The 21,800-nt window shown below is 38.2% G+C and overlaps 1 protein-coding gene across 2 annotated transcripts in view; it reads left to right on the top strand.

Moving 5' to 3' along the window:
- Positions 1–21,800, top strand: part of FANCL (FA complementation group L) — a gene marked incomplete at its 5' end in the record, with an annotated part of 67,053 nt that overhangs the window by 19,091 nt on the left and 26,162 nt on the right. For both annotated transcript variants that reach the window (XM_080938306.1, XM_080938307.1), the window contains 2 exons: positions 11,777–11,873; positions 16,897–16,965. In XM_080938306.1, coding sequence (XP_080794432.1) covers positions 11,777–11,873; positions 16,897–16,965 — 166 coding nt within the window. The remainder of the gene's footprint in view (positions 1–11,776; positions 11,874–16,896; positions 16,966–21,800) is intronic.

Below are 21,800 nucleotides of genomic sequence, written 5' to 3' on the forward strand. Positions count from 1 at the left end.
AGGTTTGAAAAAATCATCTTGTTTCTCTAAAGAAAATAATAAAATAATGAATAAAGAGACTTAGAAGTCAAAAACTTAGAAGTCTGGCTCTGATAGTACACACCTTTAACTGAAGCACCTGGAAGCTGGAAGCAGGTGGATTGCTGTAATTCCTGGGCAGCCAGAGCCATGGAGAAAGACCTTGTTTCACAACACCAGAAAGAGAGAGGAAGGGAGAGGGAGGAGGAGAGGAGGAGAGGGAGGGAGGGAGAGAAGCAGGAGAGAAAAATTTGAAAGAGATTCAGTAGATGGAAATGTAACTTGTTAAAACCTTATCCATACCCCACTGGGAAAAAAGACGTCTGGTATCCTCCCTGATTTTCAGTTGCTAAATTCAGCTTTTAGTGTGGGCATTTTAAAGATGACATTGTCATTAGGTATATTACAAGCTTGTAGCATCATCAGTGCAGATAGGCAGCTTAGGTCTGTTTGTAACTGCTACCACTTCTACTTTGGTGTTTGTTTATTATTCAGTTTAGGGTTCTTTATTACTAGGTAAATTGAAGGCTGACTCAGTTACCACTTGGAATGTGTAAATTTTCACCAGCAAGTTTTTCTGAATGTATTTAAGAAACTTCATTATTTTTATATGCATTTCTTCCTAGGTGTTTTTAGAGTTGGCCCTTTGACCACTAATTTAAAGAAGCCAAACATCAACTAGCATTTTGAGTAAAAGGAGTTCATCATAGATAGAAAACACATTTTCTGTTCTTCTCCAGCTAAGGGAGGTACCCAAAGGAAAGGTCAAGTGTAGAAGGTTGGGCCCTGGCCAGGGTACTGTGAAGAAACAGGAGTTCAAAAGGTGGGGAATCTTCTGAGAAAAGGCCTGAGAATTTCATCATCCAGCTGGTTGTTCAGCCTAAAAGAGAGTTTACATCCTTTGTCAAATTAAACTGGGAGATAAGTGTGTTCTTTCCAAGAAGGTGAACTCGTAGGACCAATTTTAAAGACAAATTCAATGAGATCTGCCTTCTGGGGAGGCAATGTCCTGTATCCCAGATCTGTGTCTGTCTTTGCGAAGCTAGAAAAGGCAAAGCACAAAAAAGCACAAAGGACTTACCACTAAAATTGGTTAAATGTATACTGCTAAGTTCTCTATACATAAATATAATTATGAAATAAAAATACTTAATAAACTTACACCATAACCTGAGAGCTCTCTCTCTCTCACACACACACACACACACACACACACACACACACACACACACACACACACACACAGATTGTCTTAGTCAGGGTTTCTATTCCTACATAAACATCATGACCAAGAATCAAGTTGGGGAGGAAAGGGTTTATTCAACTTACACTTCCACATGGCTGTTCATCACCAAAGGAAGTCAGGACTGGAACTCAAGCAGGTCAGGAAGCAGGAGCTGATGCAGAGGCCATGGAGGGATGTCACTTACTGGCTTGTTTCCCCTGGCTTCTTCAGCTTGCTTTCTTATAGAACCCAGGTCTACCAGCCCAGGGATGGCTCCACCCACAATGTGCTGGACCCTCCCCCCTTGATCACTAGTTGAGAAAATGCTTTATGGCTGGATCTCATGGAGGCATTTCCTCAACTGATAACTGTGATAACTCCAGCAATTGTCAAGTGGACACAAAACCATCCAGTACAGACATAGAGAGTATGTCCCAAATGATTTTCATATAAATTTGTTTTCAGCTGCAATCACAATGCAATACACTTACTGCTATTAGAAGGCAGATTCTGGTGCTTTGCCCATGTGTCCAGCTTCTCACTGTGTTCCTTACAGACTCCTACTTAGAACAGTTTTCCCTTTTATCCACAGCTCATTGTTTTTGGTTTTCAGCACAGGATCTGAGTGGAGCATAAGCCTTGTGGTATACTTCATTATTTCAAACATGTATTTTATTTATACCTTTATTTTTTGTAACTGCTTCTTAACTTCATTGTCTCTCTGGCTAACAGCAATGGCATGTGGATCTGTATTTACAAGTCTTGACACTTATACATTGGTCTCTTGCCAAAAATTACAACTTCACACCCGACTGTTAACAAAAGCATGATTGCAAGTACTAGTGTTTCAGAATAGTTATACTGTTGAAGTGCATATAATAGAATTATGGTCTCCAAATTGGATTTTAGAACTGAGAACCATTACTGTGGAGTCACTGATTTGCATTAAGGGATCTTATGTGCAGCTGCCCTATGAGAAGCAAGAAGTTATGTTGGGTGCCTTCCGTTTCATGATGCAGGGTTTCTGAAAAAAACAATGAATGATGATTTTTATTTCCATATATTACAAGCTATGTTCTCTGGAGTCTGACCTTCTAATAAAAATTATTAATTAATTGGTTAAACTCCCTCAGCAATGGCTAGGAAAAGCTTAGTGTCAGTTTTTGGTCCATTTTAGAGTCATTTTGAGTCATTTATATTTCTGTATACTAGTGATATTACTTTACCTTTTGTTTTCACATCTTTGTTTTTCCAAACTACCACACATTATATTTGAGCACTGTTAGTACTCAATGAGGGTAGTTAGCTGAGTGCCATGTCTGCAGCCACTCATTCTGACATCACACTGGACTGTACGCACGGAGGCTGACAGGTGTGTGGACAAGTGTCCTGACCTCTGTAGTGCTCTGTAGTATTCACTGTCTTTCCTTGCTAAATGTCTCTTACCATTGATGCAGTTTTCCTTATCTTTCTTTTAATTAAGCGTTGTTTAACAGGGATTTGATTATTTCTTTTCTTTCCTTTTTTCCTTCCTTCCTTCCTTCCTTCCTTCCTTCCTTCCTTCCTTCCTTCCTTTCTTCTTTCATTATTTGTTATTTCTTTTTCTTTCCTCTCTCCCTCCTCTTTCCCTTTTGTTTTCTTGTTCTATATCCTTGGTTCTAAAGACTTGGCAATAATGTTTTAGTGTTATTATTTCAAACCACTCACTCACTGCTAACCCTCAAAACTACTTGAGGAAACAGTTTAACCAGAGTTATTCTCGAATGATTAGTCTTTAGTTCTATACAATGTCAATCATGTGAACTAGAATACATCCTGATTCTTTTCGTGTATCTTTCTAGTCAGATTTACTTGATAGGTAAGTCTATTTAATTTCAAGCATCCAAGCAATGCTTATCTCTAAGTTTTCTCTCCCTCTTTCTTGGATAGGGTATTTATTGTTTCTGTTATCCACAGTTAAGGATAAGTACTCACAGAATGTTCTCAGTCCTCTGTGTGCCTGTTATCTAGCACATCCATACACATTCCTCTAGGGTTTCTTAACTTGCATCCTCAGTTTCACACACTGCTTTTTAACTGAACTTACCCATTTGGAATCTTTCAAAAACCCATGTTTCATGAAATTAGTATAAAAGCTACACAAGGATGCAACTCTGTTTATTTCCATGAGTATCCATAGGGTAAGCCTAACCCTAAACTAACCCCACCTAGAGACTAATTTATGAAGTAAGTAAAGTTACAATTTTACTGATTTCTGTTTCCTACCTTTATGGCCCCAGTGATCACATACTCCTGGAAATCTTTCTTCTTTCTTATGTGCAGCTCTAGGTGATCTCATTTCCTTTAGAGCCTTTGTTTTCTCAGTTTGACTTAATGATTTATAAAAAGCAAAGTGCAAGACTTTATATTCGGTTCTGTTACACTTCCTTGTTGTGTTGAGCTCAGTCTTGCTCCCTCTTGCCCCCCCTTTCCTTTTCTCCTGTTCTTTCTCTTCATTTTTTTCTTCCTTAAAACATGGTTTTTATTCACTGATATTATTCATAGTTTTCAAAAGAAGCTGGAAAGTAGCTCAATTTGGAGGCAGCTCAATGTTCCTTGGTCAGTGCTTCCTGGAGTCTGATCTTCAGTATTTGCTTACGTAGCCTGCAGCACTGTGCCAGTCTTTTGTCCCAGGTTGGGAAGTGCAATTAAACAGGTTAGAGACTCAGGGTAGTACATCCTCCCCCAGAGCCAAGTGTATTCACTGGCATCCCCCTGCCCCCGTTTGGTGGATTTTCAACTCTCAATTTTTTTCTATCTACAAGACCAGTTTTCATCTCAATTACAACCCCCTTTTTGGGAGAGGGCAAAATTCATCCATTTCTTTTTTGCATTGTTTTTAAAGAGTTACACTCTGTGGAGTCAAACTCCATGGTCTTCATTGAAATCTTGGGGATATCCATTTAGACATCTTCTTAACTCAGCTTGAAATTCTAACTAATCTTTTCTTACTGTCACGGGTTTCTGGATAGTCTTTGTCTTTTAGTAGCTTTCTCCTCCTAGGTTACTCTGCTTGCTTAAGGGAGGGGGAAAGCAGGTTCTCTAGACATGCCTCTTTCTGCATTCTGACTCCAAGTCTGTTACCGCTAATCCTCAGGAAGTCTACAGCTAAACGTGCTGTTAAGGCTTTCTTTTATGTTTTGCTTTGTTTGTGTTTATTATTATTGTTTCTTTGGCCACTTAATAGCTGCACTTTATCTGGGTCCTTTGTCCAGATCCCCTTCCCCTTGCTGTATGGCCTTTAAATCCTGGCTGTCTTTGCAATTCTTGATGTCCCCCTCTTTTTCCCACTTGTATCAAGCTACTTTATTTAATTAAGTAGTTCAGGAAAGTTCTGGTCCATAGTGTTATTCCATTCCAGCATTCTACATAGCTTTAAGGACACTGTTGTGATGGAGTTAGGTTACTAGATGTTTCTGATGGTTGGTCATCAAGTCTGGCTGTAGGCATCTCAGGGCTCTGTTCCCTGGTGGGAATATATGTGTCTTTTAAATAAAATGAATCCTAACAATGTGGTGAGAAAGAGGATCAAAACCAATATTGAGATGCTTTCATAGTAATTCCAGCTGAAGTGATGAAGATTATTGGTCATTCTTAAATACAAATGGTCAGGAAAGCAAAATTAATACGTTCATTTTCAGATGTTTCCATATTACCACCTTAGTGTTGAGGACGTAGGGAGGGCTTAGTTAGTATTGCAGAAATAATTGTCTTGTTGTTGTTGTTTAACTTATTGGTTCTTTGTGATTTTCACATCATATGCTACAGTTTCACTCATTTTCCCTTTCCCTGGTACCTGCCTTCTACCCTTACAACCTCCCTCTCAACAGGGAAAAGGAAAAAAGTACCTTGTAGTGTGAGCTACAGTGTGTCACAATACATTCTTCTGGCCACCCTTCTTTGCTGGCAGTGTTTACTGCAATGACTCCTTGGTCTGATATGAGGCCTCTGGCTTCTGATACTCTATCATTACTGCAGCCTCGTTGTGACTCCTCTCAGACATCCTATATTGACCTCACTGGGACTCCTCTCAGACATCCTATATTGACCTCACTGGGACTCCTCTCAGACATCCTATATTGACCTCACTGGGACTCCTCTCAGACATCCTATATTGACCTCACTGGGACTCCTCTCAGACATCCTATATTGGCCTGTGTCATGGAGATCCTGCTGTTTTTGATCTGTAGGACTAGCTCTTTCAGGAACTCTGACAGTTTTGAAATGGGATAGATGTAGGGATGGGCCAACTCAAAGCCCTGGATCTTGTCTTGATAAGTATCTGAGCTGGTCAGCCTGCCGCCAACTCTTCCATTTCTATGCCCGTGGGCTGCGTCACCCACAACCAAGTCCAGCTCTGCCCTGCTGCCCAGGTGAGGTACAGAGTTCATGCTACCAAGTGTTGCAGCTGGTGAGGGATGTGGCCGGTTCTACAACTCTCATGATCCGGGTTCATTTCTCTAACTTACCATAGGTGGTGATGCAGACGGGTAGAGGAGGAGGCCATCTCTTGTGTATCTTTGCCAATACACAGCAGATAAGAGGCAGGGTCAGCCCTCCTGCACCCATGCCCACCTGCAACCTCCATGTCCAGGGACACCTTTATTGTGCTGCCCAGTTGAGGTGTGGAGCCTTTTCTCCCGATGATGCAGCAGTCCAGGGGCAGGGGCAGGGGCAGCTCTCCTGCCTTCATGACCGACCCCAGGGTCAGCTTTCCTTCTTGTTGTAGGTAGCAGGAGTGTCGGGGATGGCACCTTTTCTTCACTCATGCTGCCTCACAGCAGACAAGTTGTGGGGCCAGCTCTCCCATACTCATACCCTCAGGACAGGCTCACCTGAGTCCCCTTCCCCCATCAGGGTCAAGTCTATTGTGCCCTGATCAATGGTCTTGTTTTATTTCCACATTTAAAGCAGGTTTCTAAATGGATCTTACATGGTTGAGGCAAATCCTATAATGAAATGGATTGAAGCATCAATGATAGGAAAATGGGAGTTTTGAATCACACAGGTTTTTTTTTTTTTTTTTTTTTTTTTTTTTTTTTTTATTGCTACTTTTTTTTTCTTTCTTTCTTTTTTTAAACTCCAGATTTTATTCCCCTCCCAGTTCACATCCCATACCTCCTCCTGAACCCCTGTCTCCAGGAGCATGTCCCCACTGTCCCACCTCTAAACGCCTCAGGGCCTTGAGTCTCTTGAGGGTTAGGTGCATCATCTCTCACTGAACCCAGACCAGGCTGTCCTCTGCTGTATATGTGTTGGGGGACCTCATATCAGCTGGTGTATGCTGCCTGGTTGGTGATCCAGAGATCTCAGAGATCTCGGGGGTCCAGGTTATTCTAGACTGCTGGTCCTCTTTTAACCTCAGCTATTGTATATTGAATATGATTTAAAACAATGAAGGCAAATAGGCAACTTAAGCTACCACATGGAGTTTAGCGTCAAGAGGAAGAGTTGGACGTGAGCAAGATGATCACAGCAGCATGCATGTACAAGTGTGACAAGTACTGCAGAATATAATTGTAGCATCTCATGATAGCCATCAGCCAGAGAGTGATGGAATAATAGTGTGTAGAGTCTAACACGGAGCAAGAACAAGTGTTTTAGGAGATCCATTGGAAGTGTTGGCTTTTCCTTTGCTTTGTCGCATTGTTATGAGGTGGTATTAAAGGGACTAAATTTCCAACTTGTACTAGAGATGAAAGCTCAGAGTGAGGGTGTGAATTCTTACTCTGGGTGGCATAGTATCTTTAGGCTACAGTTACTATATAGAAGTCTGTTGTTTGCTGCTTTTTATATTACTTAATTCTCAGAATAAATACAGTGTATATATGAATGTATGCATTCTATCTAGGCACATTGGGGATTCTGCTGCTTGGAACTGTGTCTCAAGACACCTTTGATATGGAACCTTTAATGAAGCTCCTCTAGGCCTAGAGTTAGGTACACACTGAGGTTGAAGCTATTCAAACCTATCTTTCCATGAATAAAATGTCTCTGTACAACTACTCTGTCATTAGAGAGACTTTTAAAATTCTGTTGCTTACATTGTTAAAGATCACAGTTTTGTTAGGACCAGGGTGAGTGACTTAGAGCGTAGCTATTCCTGCTGGTGAAGAATTTTGTAGGAGGGATGATGCTGTGTGAATGGATTATGAGAAGCATGGAGTGAGATTTTTGTCAGCACTGTCCAGTGAATTAAGAAAACCCATAAAATGTAGTTTTGTAACTTAATTCTTAGGTGTGGTTCACCAGGACATGATATAATTAGTTGAGGACCAGACCCAGGGTCAAGGCCTAGACTGTGTTGGTTCATGTCAGACTTGCTACACTTGGAGGCCTAAGCAGCTGGCAGCTCAAATCACTGTATGTCTCCTTTGAGCTGACACACACAGTGAATTGTTTGTTTTAATGCATTTCAGAAACTTAATGATTTTGACAGTATGTTAAAATATCTGTATTTTCCAAATATTTGGATAAATAATTTTATATGTGTAAAATCTGATAAAAACAGAAATGTCTTTTTTGAGGGTAACATATACTTTATTTTTAAACTAAATAGTTGCATTTTCACTATTTTTGTTGTTGTTATGGTTTGTTTGTTTATAAGTTTTAAAAACTATGGTCTTATTCTATAGCGTAGGCTGGTCTTGCACTTGCTGTGTAAGTCAGATAGCCTTGATTATGGGAGCATTCAGCCTGCCATAGCCACCCAAGTGTCTAGATTATAAACATGAACCTACAGCTTCAGCTCTAATGGACACTTGGATCACTTAGCATCAGGACTTGAAATATGTTGAAAATTGGAGGGAACATAATGTGACTTTGCACATTAGTTGCTAACTTTAAATTTGATTGCTCTTGTTTCTGTTTCTATGCTCAGTTCACCTTCTCTAAAAGATTCTCAATAGCAGCTCCTTCTGTTGAAGGTGGTGCAAACTCTGGGTGGTTCTGGGTGATTCTGGGTACACTGGCTCATGAAAATCCATGATTTCTGACCCAAGATGATTTGATAGGTTTCTCTTAACTTCAGTTTATGTTGCTTTCCAGAATTGCTCATTAAAATGTTCAGCATTGGAGTGTTCATATTGTCTTTGTGGTGTTGGGTATCCAAGATTTGAAAGCACCAAATATTTTGTACTTTAGATAGTTAGGTCATGTATCCTGTTTTACCTAGAACCATCCCAGTGCATGTTAGTCTTATCACATGTGACTAGAAAGTATTGAAGTTTGGAAGAAATGTGTAGTCACCATTTGTCAGATAACTTATATTTATTTTAATAATCACACATCACTAGATAATTCATAGATTAAATAGTTCTCAGAGATGCATTGTTCTCCCCCGACAGCATACTATTTATCTTTTAGAGTGAGTACAGTTCTGTTGTTTGGCCTTTGCATTTATCTTCATAAAGAGCTGGCTTGTACTAATCTGATGTGCTATTGAAAAATTACCAATATGTGTTGTTAGGCTTTGTGGTTAAGTCTGTAATCCTGGAAGCTGGTTAATTGTGGTATTTTTGTAATTCCTAATACATTTCAAAGAATCATAGCATCAGGAGCAATAGAAATACATATTTATTTATACAGTTTGATCCTGGTAATCAGAGCACAGCTTCCTAAGAGAGCTGGAAAAGAAACACATTTTTTTTTTTTTTTTTTTTTTTTTTGTTCTAGCTTGGTTTTCCACTGTTGTGATAAAATGCCACAGCCAAAAGTAATTTGGCAAAAATAGGTTTATTTCAGCTTACAGCTTTTAGTTACTCTTGTGGGGAAGTAAGGGCAGGAATTAAAGGCAGGAACTAAGACAGAGCACAGCGGAACACTTTCTTGGCTTGCTCAGCCTGATTCTCTGTATAGATCAGGTCCTTCTGCCCAGGCAACGGTTCTTAATCTTCCCAATGCTGTGACCCCCAGCTATAAAACTATAATTTTGCTACTGTTAAGAATCTTAAAACAATATCTGTGTTTTCGGATAGTCTCAGGTGACTCCTGTGAAAGGGATCTGGATGCACACAGTCCAAGAACTGCTGTGCTTATCCCTGGCATGGCCTGGCACATCCCACCCACATCACTGATTAACCAAATCAATTCTGCCTATGAGCTAATTGATGGAGGTCCCTTTTCAACTGAAGTTCACTCTTCCCAGGTAACACTTGTTCAAAGTTGACAAAAGAAAAGAAAAAAAAATCTAACCAAGAGCTCATATGAAAGGACAATGCTTTGAGGCTAGACTACAGTATTTCAACAGCTGGGTCAGAGACTGCAGGGAATGGGGTCTAACTGAATATTTTGGGGAAAGGGGTTGATTTGATTTAGAAGGCAGGGCTAAGGTTGACACAGGAGACAGCATGGATTGATGTTATGAAGAGAAATGAAGTGATAAGTGTGATCAGGAAGGGAGTTTTGGGTAGTCAGGAATGATGCAGTGAGTGCTGAACCGTAAGAAGTAGCTACCTACGTCCTCTCAAGTCTGTGCACTGACACAGGCTGCCCATGCTTGTTAGTACTACTTCAATGCATCTAAATGCTTAGGGACAAAAAGCTAAGTAATCCAACTTGTAGATTAAACTCAGTAGAGTATTTCAAGAGATACAGAACACATTAGGTTTAGTATGTTGTAAATCCCATTCATGTATACTTAGTCCAGTATGTCACTCTTGACTATTACATTAGCAATTATAGACTTCATTTATTAATCTTTACTCTTTTCTTTCTGCTTCTCTGGGTTTGTCATCTCTTTCTTTAAGTCTCAGGTGTTAGGTAGATTGCCGGAAGTCTTAGTCCTTCCCGTTCTTTTAAGTTGTCTTGCTTGATTCTAAATGCTATGATTATTTCACTGAAAAGTTAATAACAGAACAGTTGTAAGTTTTCTGGATGTGTTATTATTTATAATTTAGTTTAAAAATATACCTTCCATTTTGATCTCTTGTGTTAAAAAGAAATGCCCATATTTTTGGCTACTTATAATCACACCCTGTTTTACAGATTGTTTTTTTCTTTTGCTAAGTGGGAGCCCACCCACTTTCATCTGTTTTAGCCAGTGCTTTTAAAGCTGTGTCTTCATAAAAGTTAATGCTTTTGGTTTAATCAGTGCTTCTTGTTATTTTTGAAACTAGAGTTTCATGCTGTAGAAATCCCTTTATTTTTAAATAATACTGTTGCTTATAAATAAAGGGAAAACAAATAAATGCATATGCTTCTATTCATTTTGGACCTGAAGAAATTTTCAGTCAGGTACACATGCATTGGTACCCATGAAAAAAGTGATGGGGACAGATGTTTACAGTTGTTGGATGTGGGAAGGTTAATAGGTTTTTAAGGTATCAGTGCAGAAAAAACTAACCATGTAAACGAACATGCTTTCTACCAAAACTTTTCTTTCATTTGTTTTCTGAGACCCTGGACATTTTACTGATTCAAAAGAACTTGTAATCTGCACAGCTTTGTCTTATGCCTTAATCCACTGTCAACACATGCTCTCAGATTTCTGTCTTTCATTAGCGATTCACAGCTCCTTGTCCAATGCTTCCTTTAATCGAACCATCTTTCCTTTGTTTCTGGTCTGTAACCACATGGATTATAGTGATGTTAAGAAGTCCCCTGCTTTTAGAGGCTAATGTTTCTTCTGAACCCCGAGTTCTTCATCTGCCTGGGTGATGAGCTACACAGTGTTCTCAATCCACTTTTTATCTTTACAAGAGAAGAGTGCTGTAACACTGTAAGAACCATCCACATGCCCGTGGGCTGGTAAACACACTGCTAACTTTGGGCTACTTTGGTAATAGCTTTTGGTATTCCAGGGACTGTATTTTTACAGAATGATATATTTCAAAGGATACTGTAGAGAATTCATGTGTTTAGAGCGATTCAGAGCTAAAACAATTTAGTTTGAGCTATGTGTTTAAAATAATAGTCATCTTGAATACATGCCCGGGTTAAGTGTCAGAAGCTGTATTTGTGCAAAAGGGAAATTTATTGCTAAGAAACCCGTCCATATCTGTGCTCATACAGCATTTTCCGTAGGATTAGTCTGAGTGTGTGAACCAGTACCAGCCAGTTTGTTGTATAGTAACATTACTGATAACAAAGGAGAAGTTCATTGAGAGGAAAAACAAATAAAAGAAGTATAAAAATCTCATACTGTATGAAGCTACAGAAATGGATCAAAGAACTTGACAGGAAATTTAATGTGTACATAAGTAGAGGCTGACAGAAACATGCTGTGTATGCCAAAGGTTCCAGTGATGGAAAAGCGAAACAGAGTGCTCACTGACCACAGCATGAGCCTTGACACACATTGTAAATAATCCAGAGATCTATGGCTGCATTAAGCACTAGGCTGCTGTATTAACTGCAGTAAATCTATAGCAGGAGGAAAAGCTGGCATGCAGAAATTCCTGATTAATTTTCTCCATGTAGTAGTAGGAATGGTCCCATCTCCCCACCGCATAGCCCACCTTTGTGTGATCATTTTTTATTCTCTTCTCCTCACAGACTCGTGTATGTGGATACTTCCTTCAGCACCATCAAGTTAAAAGCAGACGATGCTTCTGGTAGAAAGCACCTAATCACTGTCAAGTTGAAGGCAAAGGTACGTGCCTTGTTCTCGTGGTCAGGAAATGCTTTAAGAGATGAACTCTGAATGTTTTCACTGGTTAGAAGTGCTGGCTATTTTTAAATGGCTTGGGTGATTTTAAAAATTGATTTTAGAAAGCCTCAAGGAATTGACTCATCCAGTTTCCAAAAGCCTAGTCATAATTTCTTGTGACTTAATTTATCCCAAATTTCACAAAAATGTAGACCTTCTTATCAAAGAGTCAGCAGCTCCAAACACCATGATGTTATTTTATAATAGCCTTTGTAGAAAAGATGCTTCTACAGTCCTAAATAAAGTTCTGGGACCATCTTTTGCTTCTACTTTTGGCTGAGTTGTTTTTGTAATTTTTAATCTCTTTCCTCACCCTACCCTCTAAAACACACACACACACACACACACACACACACACACACACACACACACACAGTGCATACGTACCATTACAGTTTATTATTTACTTTGAGTGTATGCATTTTAAGAATTTAGAAAGGTTATGTCTGTAAGTTTATATCTGCTGGTGATCTATAACCATTCACAAAACATATAAAGCATTGTTTTATATTTTTATTTCATCTTTATTCTTTAGTTCTAGATTCAGAATTTTAAGAAATAAATAAGGGAGCTTAACGTATTAATCATCCCTTAGTCAGGACTGGGGAAAACACTGAAATGTAAAGGACACAGGGACATCCAGATTTGTATTGTTTCTGGGAGTCATCAATCACTTCTATTTCAGAAGATTCTAGTGATGAAAAGATCAATTGTGTTTGTCCTTTCAAAGAATTTGTCTGGCATTTAAGGTTTTCAAAAGAGAAAACAAACAAACAAAGCAGTGGTGGGCGGCACAGTAAAGTTGTTAGATGGCGGCTTCAGTAGTGCATCTTCTGTACACATGGAACATTTAGGTATAATACCAGAAGTTTTGTTGGATATGAATTCACTTAAGTTTTAAAATGAGGTAGAGGTTTGTTTCATTAAAATAGTTTTATTTTCTTTTTAAGTTTTAAAAGGAATGCTTTAAAAAGAAAATAGTAGAAATCAATTTTTTTTTATCCTTGTAAAACGTCACACTTGGCCACCAACTACAGTTCTTTCTGTCTCTTCATTCAGGTGACTGTGTTTAGGATTCATACACTGATGAAAGCTGCCTCCCTAACAGGAAGGGAAGAGTGAGATTTAAGTGCCTCTGTCCACAGGGTTAAAGTCTTTTGCTTACTAAGCAGACAGTGCTTTGTGTCCACACTTCTTTAAGTATGTTTTGAAGACTTTTTATTTTGTATCAGTCTTAAGTGTAGCAAAAGATTTTTTCTAAGTATAGCATTTACTTCATTAATTGGTGAGATTGCAAATAATGTTTCATTATGTCTGCTAATTTTAAAAATACAGCTTTATAATGCAGATGAGATACTCCTCTAAAAATATTTCCCGTTTCTGTTTTACATCTATAGTTTTACAACACATGCTACAGGAAAACACTGGCAGAGAAAAGACAACGCTTTTATTTGAGATGGGAGGAGGTGGGGGTATCGTATTTGAAAAGAAATCTTAATCTTATTTTGGTGGAATTTATTAGACTTGTTGATTTAATTTGGACTTATAGATAGGCCAAGTTTGTCTTTAATATGTGGTCTCTGTCTCCCCTCCCCCTGTGTCCTCATCTTCCTCACTCAATATTTGGGCGTAGGAATATCAGCTAAGAAATATTAATCACTAAAGCTGCTTGGTAAAATTATAGAAATAATATCTTAATCTAAGCTATGATTTTTTTTTAGAAAGTCTTAAATTGAAGTTCTTTGTACTTGCATAAACTTTTGTTTCTTGACTTGACAAAATTAGAGGAGTAGGTTTTTGTTTTGTTTTTATTCTTGAGCGCATACTATTACAAGTCAACCACCATCTTCATCGACTCTAAACCCAAGTAAACAAGGTACTGATTTAGGCTATACAACTCTTGTTAAAAATAATTGATCCTGAAACAAACAAACAAGCGGACAGACAAGTAAACAAGTAAACAGATCAGTAAACAAACAAGCACATAGATCAATTGATCCTGTGTGATAAACACAGCTCCTGGTTTGTGTTGGAGGCCTAGCACTTACTGTTGTGATTTGTGTGGTCACTTGGGGCAGTGGTCATGCTTCAGTCAGAGCCAACTAGGGCTCCGTTCAAACGTGCTGTGGAGTGCTAGACTGAAGAATCTAAGAACTGTTGCAACACATATATGTACTTCATGGTATATAATTCCTTGAACATTTAGCACCTGTCTTTATTCAAGAGAGATTTGCAAAACAATTGCACTGAGAAATTATTTAAACTTCCACTTGAAAAGATTTTTTTTTTTTTTTAAATCAGCACCTCACTATACAGTCCTGATTGGCCTGGAAGTTTCTGTGTATTCCAGACTAGCCTTTAGCCTGTGATGGTCATGCTTTTGACTTCTGGATACTAGGACTACAGTTGAGTGGCATCTTGCTCCAGTCCTATATGCAAAGTACATGTTATCAATTAGATTTTCAAAATAAGAGTTTTTAAACGGGAACTATAGATCAGTTGACTGACTCTCCTTTATCCAAGGCCATGGATTCCATGCCCAGAGCCATCAAAACAAAGAAAAATAACAAAATAGTTTTTTATTACTAATGCAAGTTTGTACTACATATACCCAGAAAACTTAAAGGCCATCCAAACTTTGTAACATGGGTTAGTCCAGAAGCCATTTACAAATGAATTCAGACACAATGATCCCAGCACTTGAGAAGCTGAAGAAAAAAGGATTGCTCCTAATTTGAAGATAACCAGACTGTACAGCGAGTTAAGTTCCAGAGGTTATCTGCTCTACAGAGTGAAATCCTGTTGAAAAAGCCCCCCCCCCCAAAAAAAAAGAGACAGGAAAATAAGATAAAAAACTATCATGTAACCTTATATTTTAATAATTCATAATAAACCCTATCCATATAGAATTGCTCTTTAATGCTCTTCATTTATATGAAATTTATTTGAACAAACTGGCATTTCGTGTAATAGTAATGTATATAGTACATCCTTGTATTTATAATTAAGATCAGCTTAATTCATCAAATGTCCATGTACATTCATCCCATTATAAATTTATTAAGCAGGTGTCATCATCTTATAGATTCCAGTGGTGGAATTTATACATACAGGGCTATCATATATTGAGTTTGCTTCTTTTGTCTCTTTTGGGTGTGGCTCTCTCCATGCTGCTGTATTTGTGGTATTGACTGTGCTGAGTCTTACTTAAGAGTAGGCTTTCTTTTATATTACATTACCTACACTGATGACTCTTTACCTTAGAACTAAGACTGGCCATTGGAAGATCCTTAGGTGATGGATAACAATCCAGAGTGAATCAAATTCTCTATTTTTGATGGAGGAAGGTTTTGATGGCATTTATCATCCATCTACCCACCCACCCACCTACTTACCCACCCACCTACCTACCTACCTACCTACCTACCTACCTACCTACCTACCTACTTACCTACCTACCTACCCACCCACCTGCTTACCTACCTACCTACCTACCTACCTACCTATCTAATCATTTCTGTTTTCATGCACATGTGTAAGTGTGTGTGTGTGCTCACTGTGGTGGCACACAGGCTGAAAGACAAGTTTTGGGAGTCAGCTCTCTTCTTCCACCTTTGTGTCCTCTAGATTGAACTACAAAATCAGGCTTGAGTCAAGCCTTTTGTCTGCTGAGCATCTAGCCACCTGCTTGATTTTAAAGATTCCTGATAATTTAGAGGAAATAGATCTTTATAAACAACTGTACCTTCTGCCATTATCACGTCTTAACCTGATTGTTTCACATTTTCTCCTTTCAGAATTAATATTAATAGTTTTTGAGGGCTTTCTATTAATTTTGTTAGTAGCTTTATATCTGCAGATAGAATTAATTGCTGTCCATTAACATTCAGTTTCATTTTAGTCATGCTTACCTTGATAGCAAAATGTTAATTCTTTGGAAAACACAGGCTTCAAATGTAGCCATTAGAGCCATGTCTTTTGGCCTTCATCTTTCTCCTCCCCACCTCCCCCCGTGATTGTCAGTGAAGTGATGAAAAGTGAGTAACTGACAGAGTGAAGGCTGGGGCGACCAGCTTGTCAGAGAAACTTTGTAAAACTCATTTTCTTAGAAGGAATTTAGTTTTAATGGCAAGTAATGAGTATTTTAATTATAAATGACTTTGGAGATTCTAGAATTGTATTTTAATTGATCTTGAAATATAGTTCTCTAATAAGAAATTTAATTTAAAAAAAAAACTTTGTATCTTTGGTTACTTAGAAACCTGATTTGTTCTTATGCTTATCATTTCTTCTTATATAACCAAGTAATTAATTTTCTAATAGTTTTACCAATTTTAAATTTTTTTCTTGCTTAAAACTATTAAGTTTTATTTTTCCCCAATGAAGCAGAAGTCATTTATCATTTCTTTTTTTCTTTTCTGTTTTTGTTTTTGTTTTGTTTTTTTTTGATGTTTTGTTATGTTCTGTTTTTTTTTTCTTCTCAACATGAGTAGTTGTTTATTATGGGAAGTCACACTTAAATTAATAATTATATATGGTGATTGCTGTGGGATTATTTTAACATATACTACTTATTCAGTTGGTGACTTAAGCTAATTTAAAGGTAATTTATGACCAGAGTAATTAAATAACAATTGGTTTAATCTCTGTTTAAAGAAAACTGAAGCTCAGATTGTACCAACAGCATGGGTACTGACTCAGGTCGATATTACCTACCCGATACTTATTAGAATCCCCGCATCATTGAACCTTGTACCTCCTGAGCATAGGGTGTCTGCCAGTCAGCTCCCAGTGTGTGTGTATGTATGGGTATATTTATATGTGTGTGTATAATCTCATTAACTATTATGTTAGTAGTATGCTGAGGGTATAGTGTTTTGTCTAATGTGTCTAGTTTTTCTGAAACGCTTCATGTCAGCTTGTCACCACAGACACAGGAATGACCTACTTTCATGCTTTGTCACAGTACCCTATAGAGCCACCAGATTGCATTGTGGACTTTCCTGTTCCATTTTCTGTTTCCTGGACACCACAGGTAAATAATTAAATTTATTTTAAATAATTAGAAAGTGTATTATTTTAGTCAAATGATTGTTTTAGGTCTAAAATTATTTTTAAGCCTCTATATGTAAAGCCTCATTCTCTAATCATATTTTTCTGAAAAGTAACATCTATTTTTCTCTCTCTAAATACACAGATGAGCATGCACGCATATATTGTCTAGATCACTTAGGCAAGAATGTAGAGGCTCTACTGCTGTGCATTGTTAAGTTTAAATCTTAAAAAACTCTTTAGAAAACAGTGGCTGTAAGCATAATGTGTGTGCGATGTGTATATTGCTAAGATTGATGACCCGATTGATGACCTAATCTATAACTTCTCTAAGAAACGAATGAAGCACAGCCCCTACTGTTTGTTCTCTGTCCTGTGTGTGCATGCTTGCTCTATTTAGGTTAATTCAGTTTCCTGGGACATTGATAGAGGTCAGTGTTGTTAGAATCTTGCTACAAACTGAAGTTATATACCTAGGAGGTGATATTAGTAGTAAAATATCCTTAAAAATCAGAAGAGGAAAGTGTTTAAGTTCAAAGAAAAATTGCACCCCGACACTGTCCACCTGTGCACTAGGTCAGTGTTGGTAGTTGACAGTACCCAGGAGAAGACATCACTGTTTATAGATTAGAAAGAGAAGACAAATTCATGGTGACACTTTAGAGGGGTTCTCTAAGTGGAAGCCATACATGTTTTTGTTCTGAACTTTAAAAACATATATATGTATATGTATTTATATATGTATTTGTATATGTATATATGCTTATGTTTAAACTTTTGCATGAATAGTTGTACATTTTAAGGTGCTTGTAGTTATTGGGTATGTTGGTTTGTGCAGGCACTGTTGTGCTGTAGAGTATATATGGAGATCAGAGTATAGTTCTGTGAAGTTTTTGTCTTTGTGTGGGATTGCATGCAGGTTATCAGCTTTGAGTGGCAAGCACTTTGCCCATTGAGCCATCTCCTTTGCTCAAAAATTAGTTTTAAAATGCTTAAGAGGATTTAAGTTTGTGAGGGTTCAGGTAATTAACCTGACATTTTGTCATATTTATTTTTCTCATTTTCTTTAAAAAAATCTTCTTTATTGGAAATTGATAAGACATAGCAAATACAGGAAAGTGTTTGGAATTTTCTTTTAGTGGTAGCTGTAATGTATCAATTTATTAAATTACTAGTGGCTGAATGATGGTGGTATATGTCTTTAATTGCAGCACTAGGGAGGCAGAGGCAGGTGGATCTTTGAGTTCCAGGCCTGCCTAGTCTACAGAGCAAGTTCCAGGACAGGCAGGGCTACACAGAGAAACCCTGTCTTGAAAGAACAAACCAATTCAACTGTTTATTTGCCTATAAATTGTATTTTTTTCCTTTTAAAATGTCTTTTTTTTTTTTTTACTTTGATTCTGGAAGCCTCATCTTTTACTTGGGAGAAAACATATAGATCCTGGATCGTGTTACTGTTTCCATTTTAGTATTTATCTAATTGATGAGTTTCTTAGTTTTCCTTTTAATATGAATACTGTGTCAGTTTCCCAAAAGGTCATCAAGAGTATGCATGGTATCACAATTATTTTGTGACAACTAGATGTATTGTTCCTGTTTACTAGGAGCTTGAAGTCTTGGCCCTGTGAGCCTGGGGTTAATGTAACATTGTCCATTAGAACTTTCCATATGACTCTCAGAAATTGCTTTTTGTAATATATCCAAGCAAACAGGATTAACTAGTAGTAACTAGAATATATCATAGGTGTAGCAAGGTAAGGCTCCTTTGACTCACACTTGGCAAATACTATTTGTCTCATTTGCTTGAGATCTGTATCTGGTTCTCTCCATTCTGTTAGAATAGAAATAAGGTGTTCCTGGAGCTCCAGTGCTTATCTTCTCTTTTCTGGACCTCTTTTCTTCTGTGTGTCTCTAGTTTTCTAAAGGAGTCTCTTTCCCTTAAACTCTAATTGTGCTATGCACATATTCCATGCCTTATTTCCAATGTCAGTATTATTTAGTTAATTTATCCATTCTTGTCTACTGTGTGTCAATTTGCTCTTGAAATGCTATAGATCTTTATGCTTATGAGTCAGTTAAGTCATTCACTCTCCACCTGTTATAGTTATACACATTTTCTAATCATCAATCTGCAACAGAACACTTCCCAGTGCATATGTCTGAGGATTTCTGTATAAGTATCCTGATGACTGTTGTATGGAATATGCCTCTGAGGTCACCGAATGCCGCCAGCTCACCTTCCCAGGCTGCTTCTGCACGTGCATGCAGGACCATAGTGACTGTCCCATCACCATACTGTACTTTGATAATAGTCTGCCAGCAATTGGTCTTCTCTGCTGTGCGCATGATCTTTGACTATTTGAAGTATTTTTAACAAGCTATGTACCCATTACATTATTTTGATATTAATGTTTTCCTGATTACATGGGATATGAGCATCTTTTCAGCCACTCAGTAACTGTTACGTATTTTCTCAATCTTTCAGAGTGGCCATGTATATCAGTCTTGATGGTTTTGCCTTTTTGGCTTGTCAAAGAAAATCTTTTCTTTTGTTCATATTCAAGTTTTATACAACAATCCACATGTACTCTTGTCTACGTCATATATATGGATCTAGTTGGTTTCTAATGCAATATATGGAATTAAAATTTAGAAAGTTTCAAATATCTTTATTTCCTTTTAAGTATCTCCCTATGTCATAGAGCTTTTGGTGATAGAAATATGAACTCTTTTCAACATTAGAGAGTTGGCAATGATAACTTATATCTGGCAGTAAGATAAGGCAACATTAGATTAGGGACGGTTCTGCTCCTACAGAGACTAGGGTTTTCCCTTTCTTTCTTTCCTTTCTTCCTCTCTCCCTCCTTCCCTCCCTTCCTTTCTTAACAGTGTTTAAACACTTGTGATGTGTCAGCCATATACATGCTTACACATATGAATGTTCCTGCTGTAGTCTAGTATTAAAGTTGCATTTAGAACAGTTTATAGATTCCACATAAGTGATTTACAAAGTGTTTGTCTGCTTCTGTATATTTCTTCTCTGGCTTCAGTGCTCCTGGACGTTATACTTGGAAGATCTTTATTTTCCTTTCTTTTTGTAACATAACAGACACGGCTTTGTGGCATCCATATTAGAAATGGGTGATTTTCCTTCTGGTCCCCGTCTTCCTGCTGAGTTGATAATGTTTTGATGTATTTTTCCTTTGCTCTGATGAGAGGTCTGCTGCTGCTGCTCTGACATGCTCATTTGGATGAGTAATTATAACATGCACAGTGTCAGGCCGAAGATGGCAGGGTTTTGTGCAGCATGACAAGCCTCGTACCAGTGCAGGTGTCTCACAGCATGATCAGCAGCAGCCAGTGTACTCTGGCGCCGAGGATACATTTCCTGTGGTAAGAGAGCGGCAGCAAGGGCGAGGGGGCTGCGTGTGCTGCAGTGGTGTGTGCCAGAGAGACACAAAAGTGCTTCTAAGACCCAGTGGCTGGGCCTTCGCACATGTCTTCCTTTCTTGGTAAATCCTGCATGTAGATTTTAGGATAGAGTGTGAGACCTCCTCCTCATATCACATGTGCCACGGCATGTCAATATTGTCACCTGATAGACTGACAGGGGCTAATGTTAGACATTTAGGACAAAATGACTTTTATTTTGCCTGGGTCACAGACTATTTTCTACCTGAGACTTTGTCATGAACTGCAGGTTACAGGGAATATCCTTGCCAGCGGCAGTTAGAATATTTAGATTTGATCAAATGCGAAAAGCAGTGTCCTATATATTTCCTACTGTGGAGAACTCTGATGCTCCTGGGGCAGGCCATGGGTGAAGAAGAAGCCTGGTGATATAGCCATTGACAGGCGATCTTCTGATGACTGAGGAGTGTAATTAAAGAGCCCTGTTGCCGAGCGGGGAACGGGTCTTTCCTCAAAGCTGCAGACCCACAGTTGGGCATGCCCACTGCCCTTCACACTTCACTGTGGGTTTTTGTTTGTTTGTTTGTTTGTTGTTTAAGTTAGGCCACACTGTATAGCCCACTCACAGCCTTGGAACTCATTATGTAGCTCCAACAATCCTAAAACTGAAGGCAAGCTTTCTTGCTGTGTTTCCAGGATACGGTTTGTCAGTCGTGATGAACTACTAGACTTGGCCCTTACACTGTGTTGTTTTATTCGGGTCTCTTGCCCACCTTTTAGCCCACTTCATACATACTCAAACTTTCCGCCTTCACGATGTTCAGGAAAATAGACTTTGTTAAACATAATGTTCCTGAGGCTCACAGAGCTCAGCTCTGCTCTGAGAAACTTTTGGTAGTCCATGCAGGAGGCTTTGTTTATTATCCCTTTGTTGATCTGTTCAGAAAACTCACAAAACTACATTTTCCTTTATTCCTAAATTCATAACTTATATGTACTTTTGATTTTGTGGCAGTATTAATTTTTGTCATTGGTAGTATTACAAATAAAAGAGAAAAGTCATTTTTTAAATTCTGATATATGATAGAAAAAGTCCATTGAAGGGGTCATGGGTTCTGTTGGACTCAGTTGCCTGAGCTGCCTTTTTTTGTTTCTTTTTCAGTAACATCTATCTTAAAAATACCAGGCCTTACATGGAAAACAAAGGGAAACCTGAAGAAGCAAAATTAGAAAATTATAGTCATCTTGTACATTTTTATGTACAGTGTGGAACTATGACTTGCCATTTCTAAAATATCAGAAATAAGAATCTGCATGTCTTTAGGATCATGGGTTTTAGTTTTGTTCCTGATTGGGTTTGCATATGTCCATGAAGTGAAGACTATGTTCACAGCAGTCCCCTGATAC

This window comes from Micromys minutus, assembly GCF_963924665.1.
Source record: "Micromys minutus genome assembly, chromosome: 1".
Taxonomy (NCBI): Eukaryota; Metazoa; Chordata; class Mammalia; order Rodentia; family Muridae; genus Micromys; species Micromys minutus.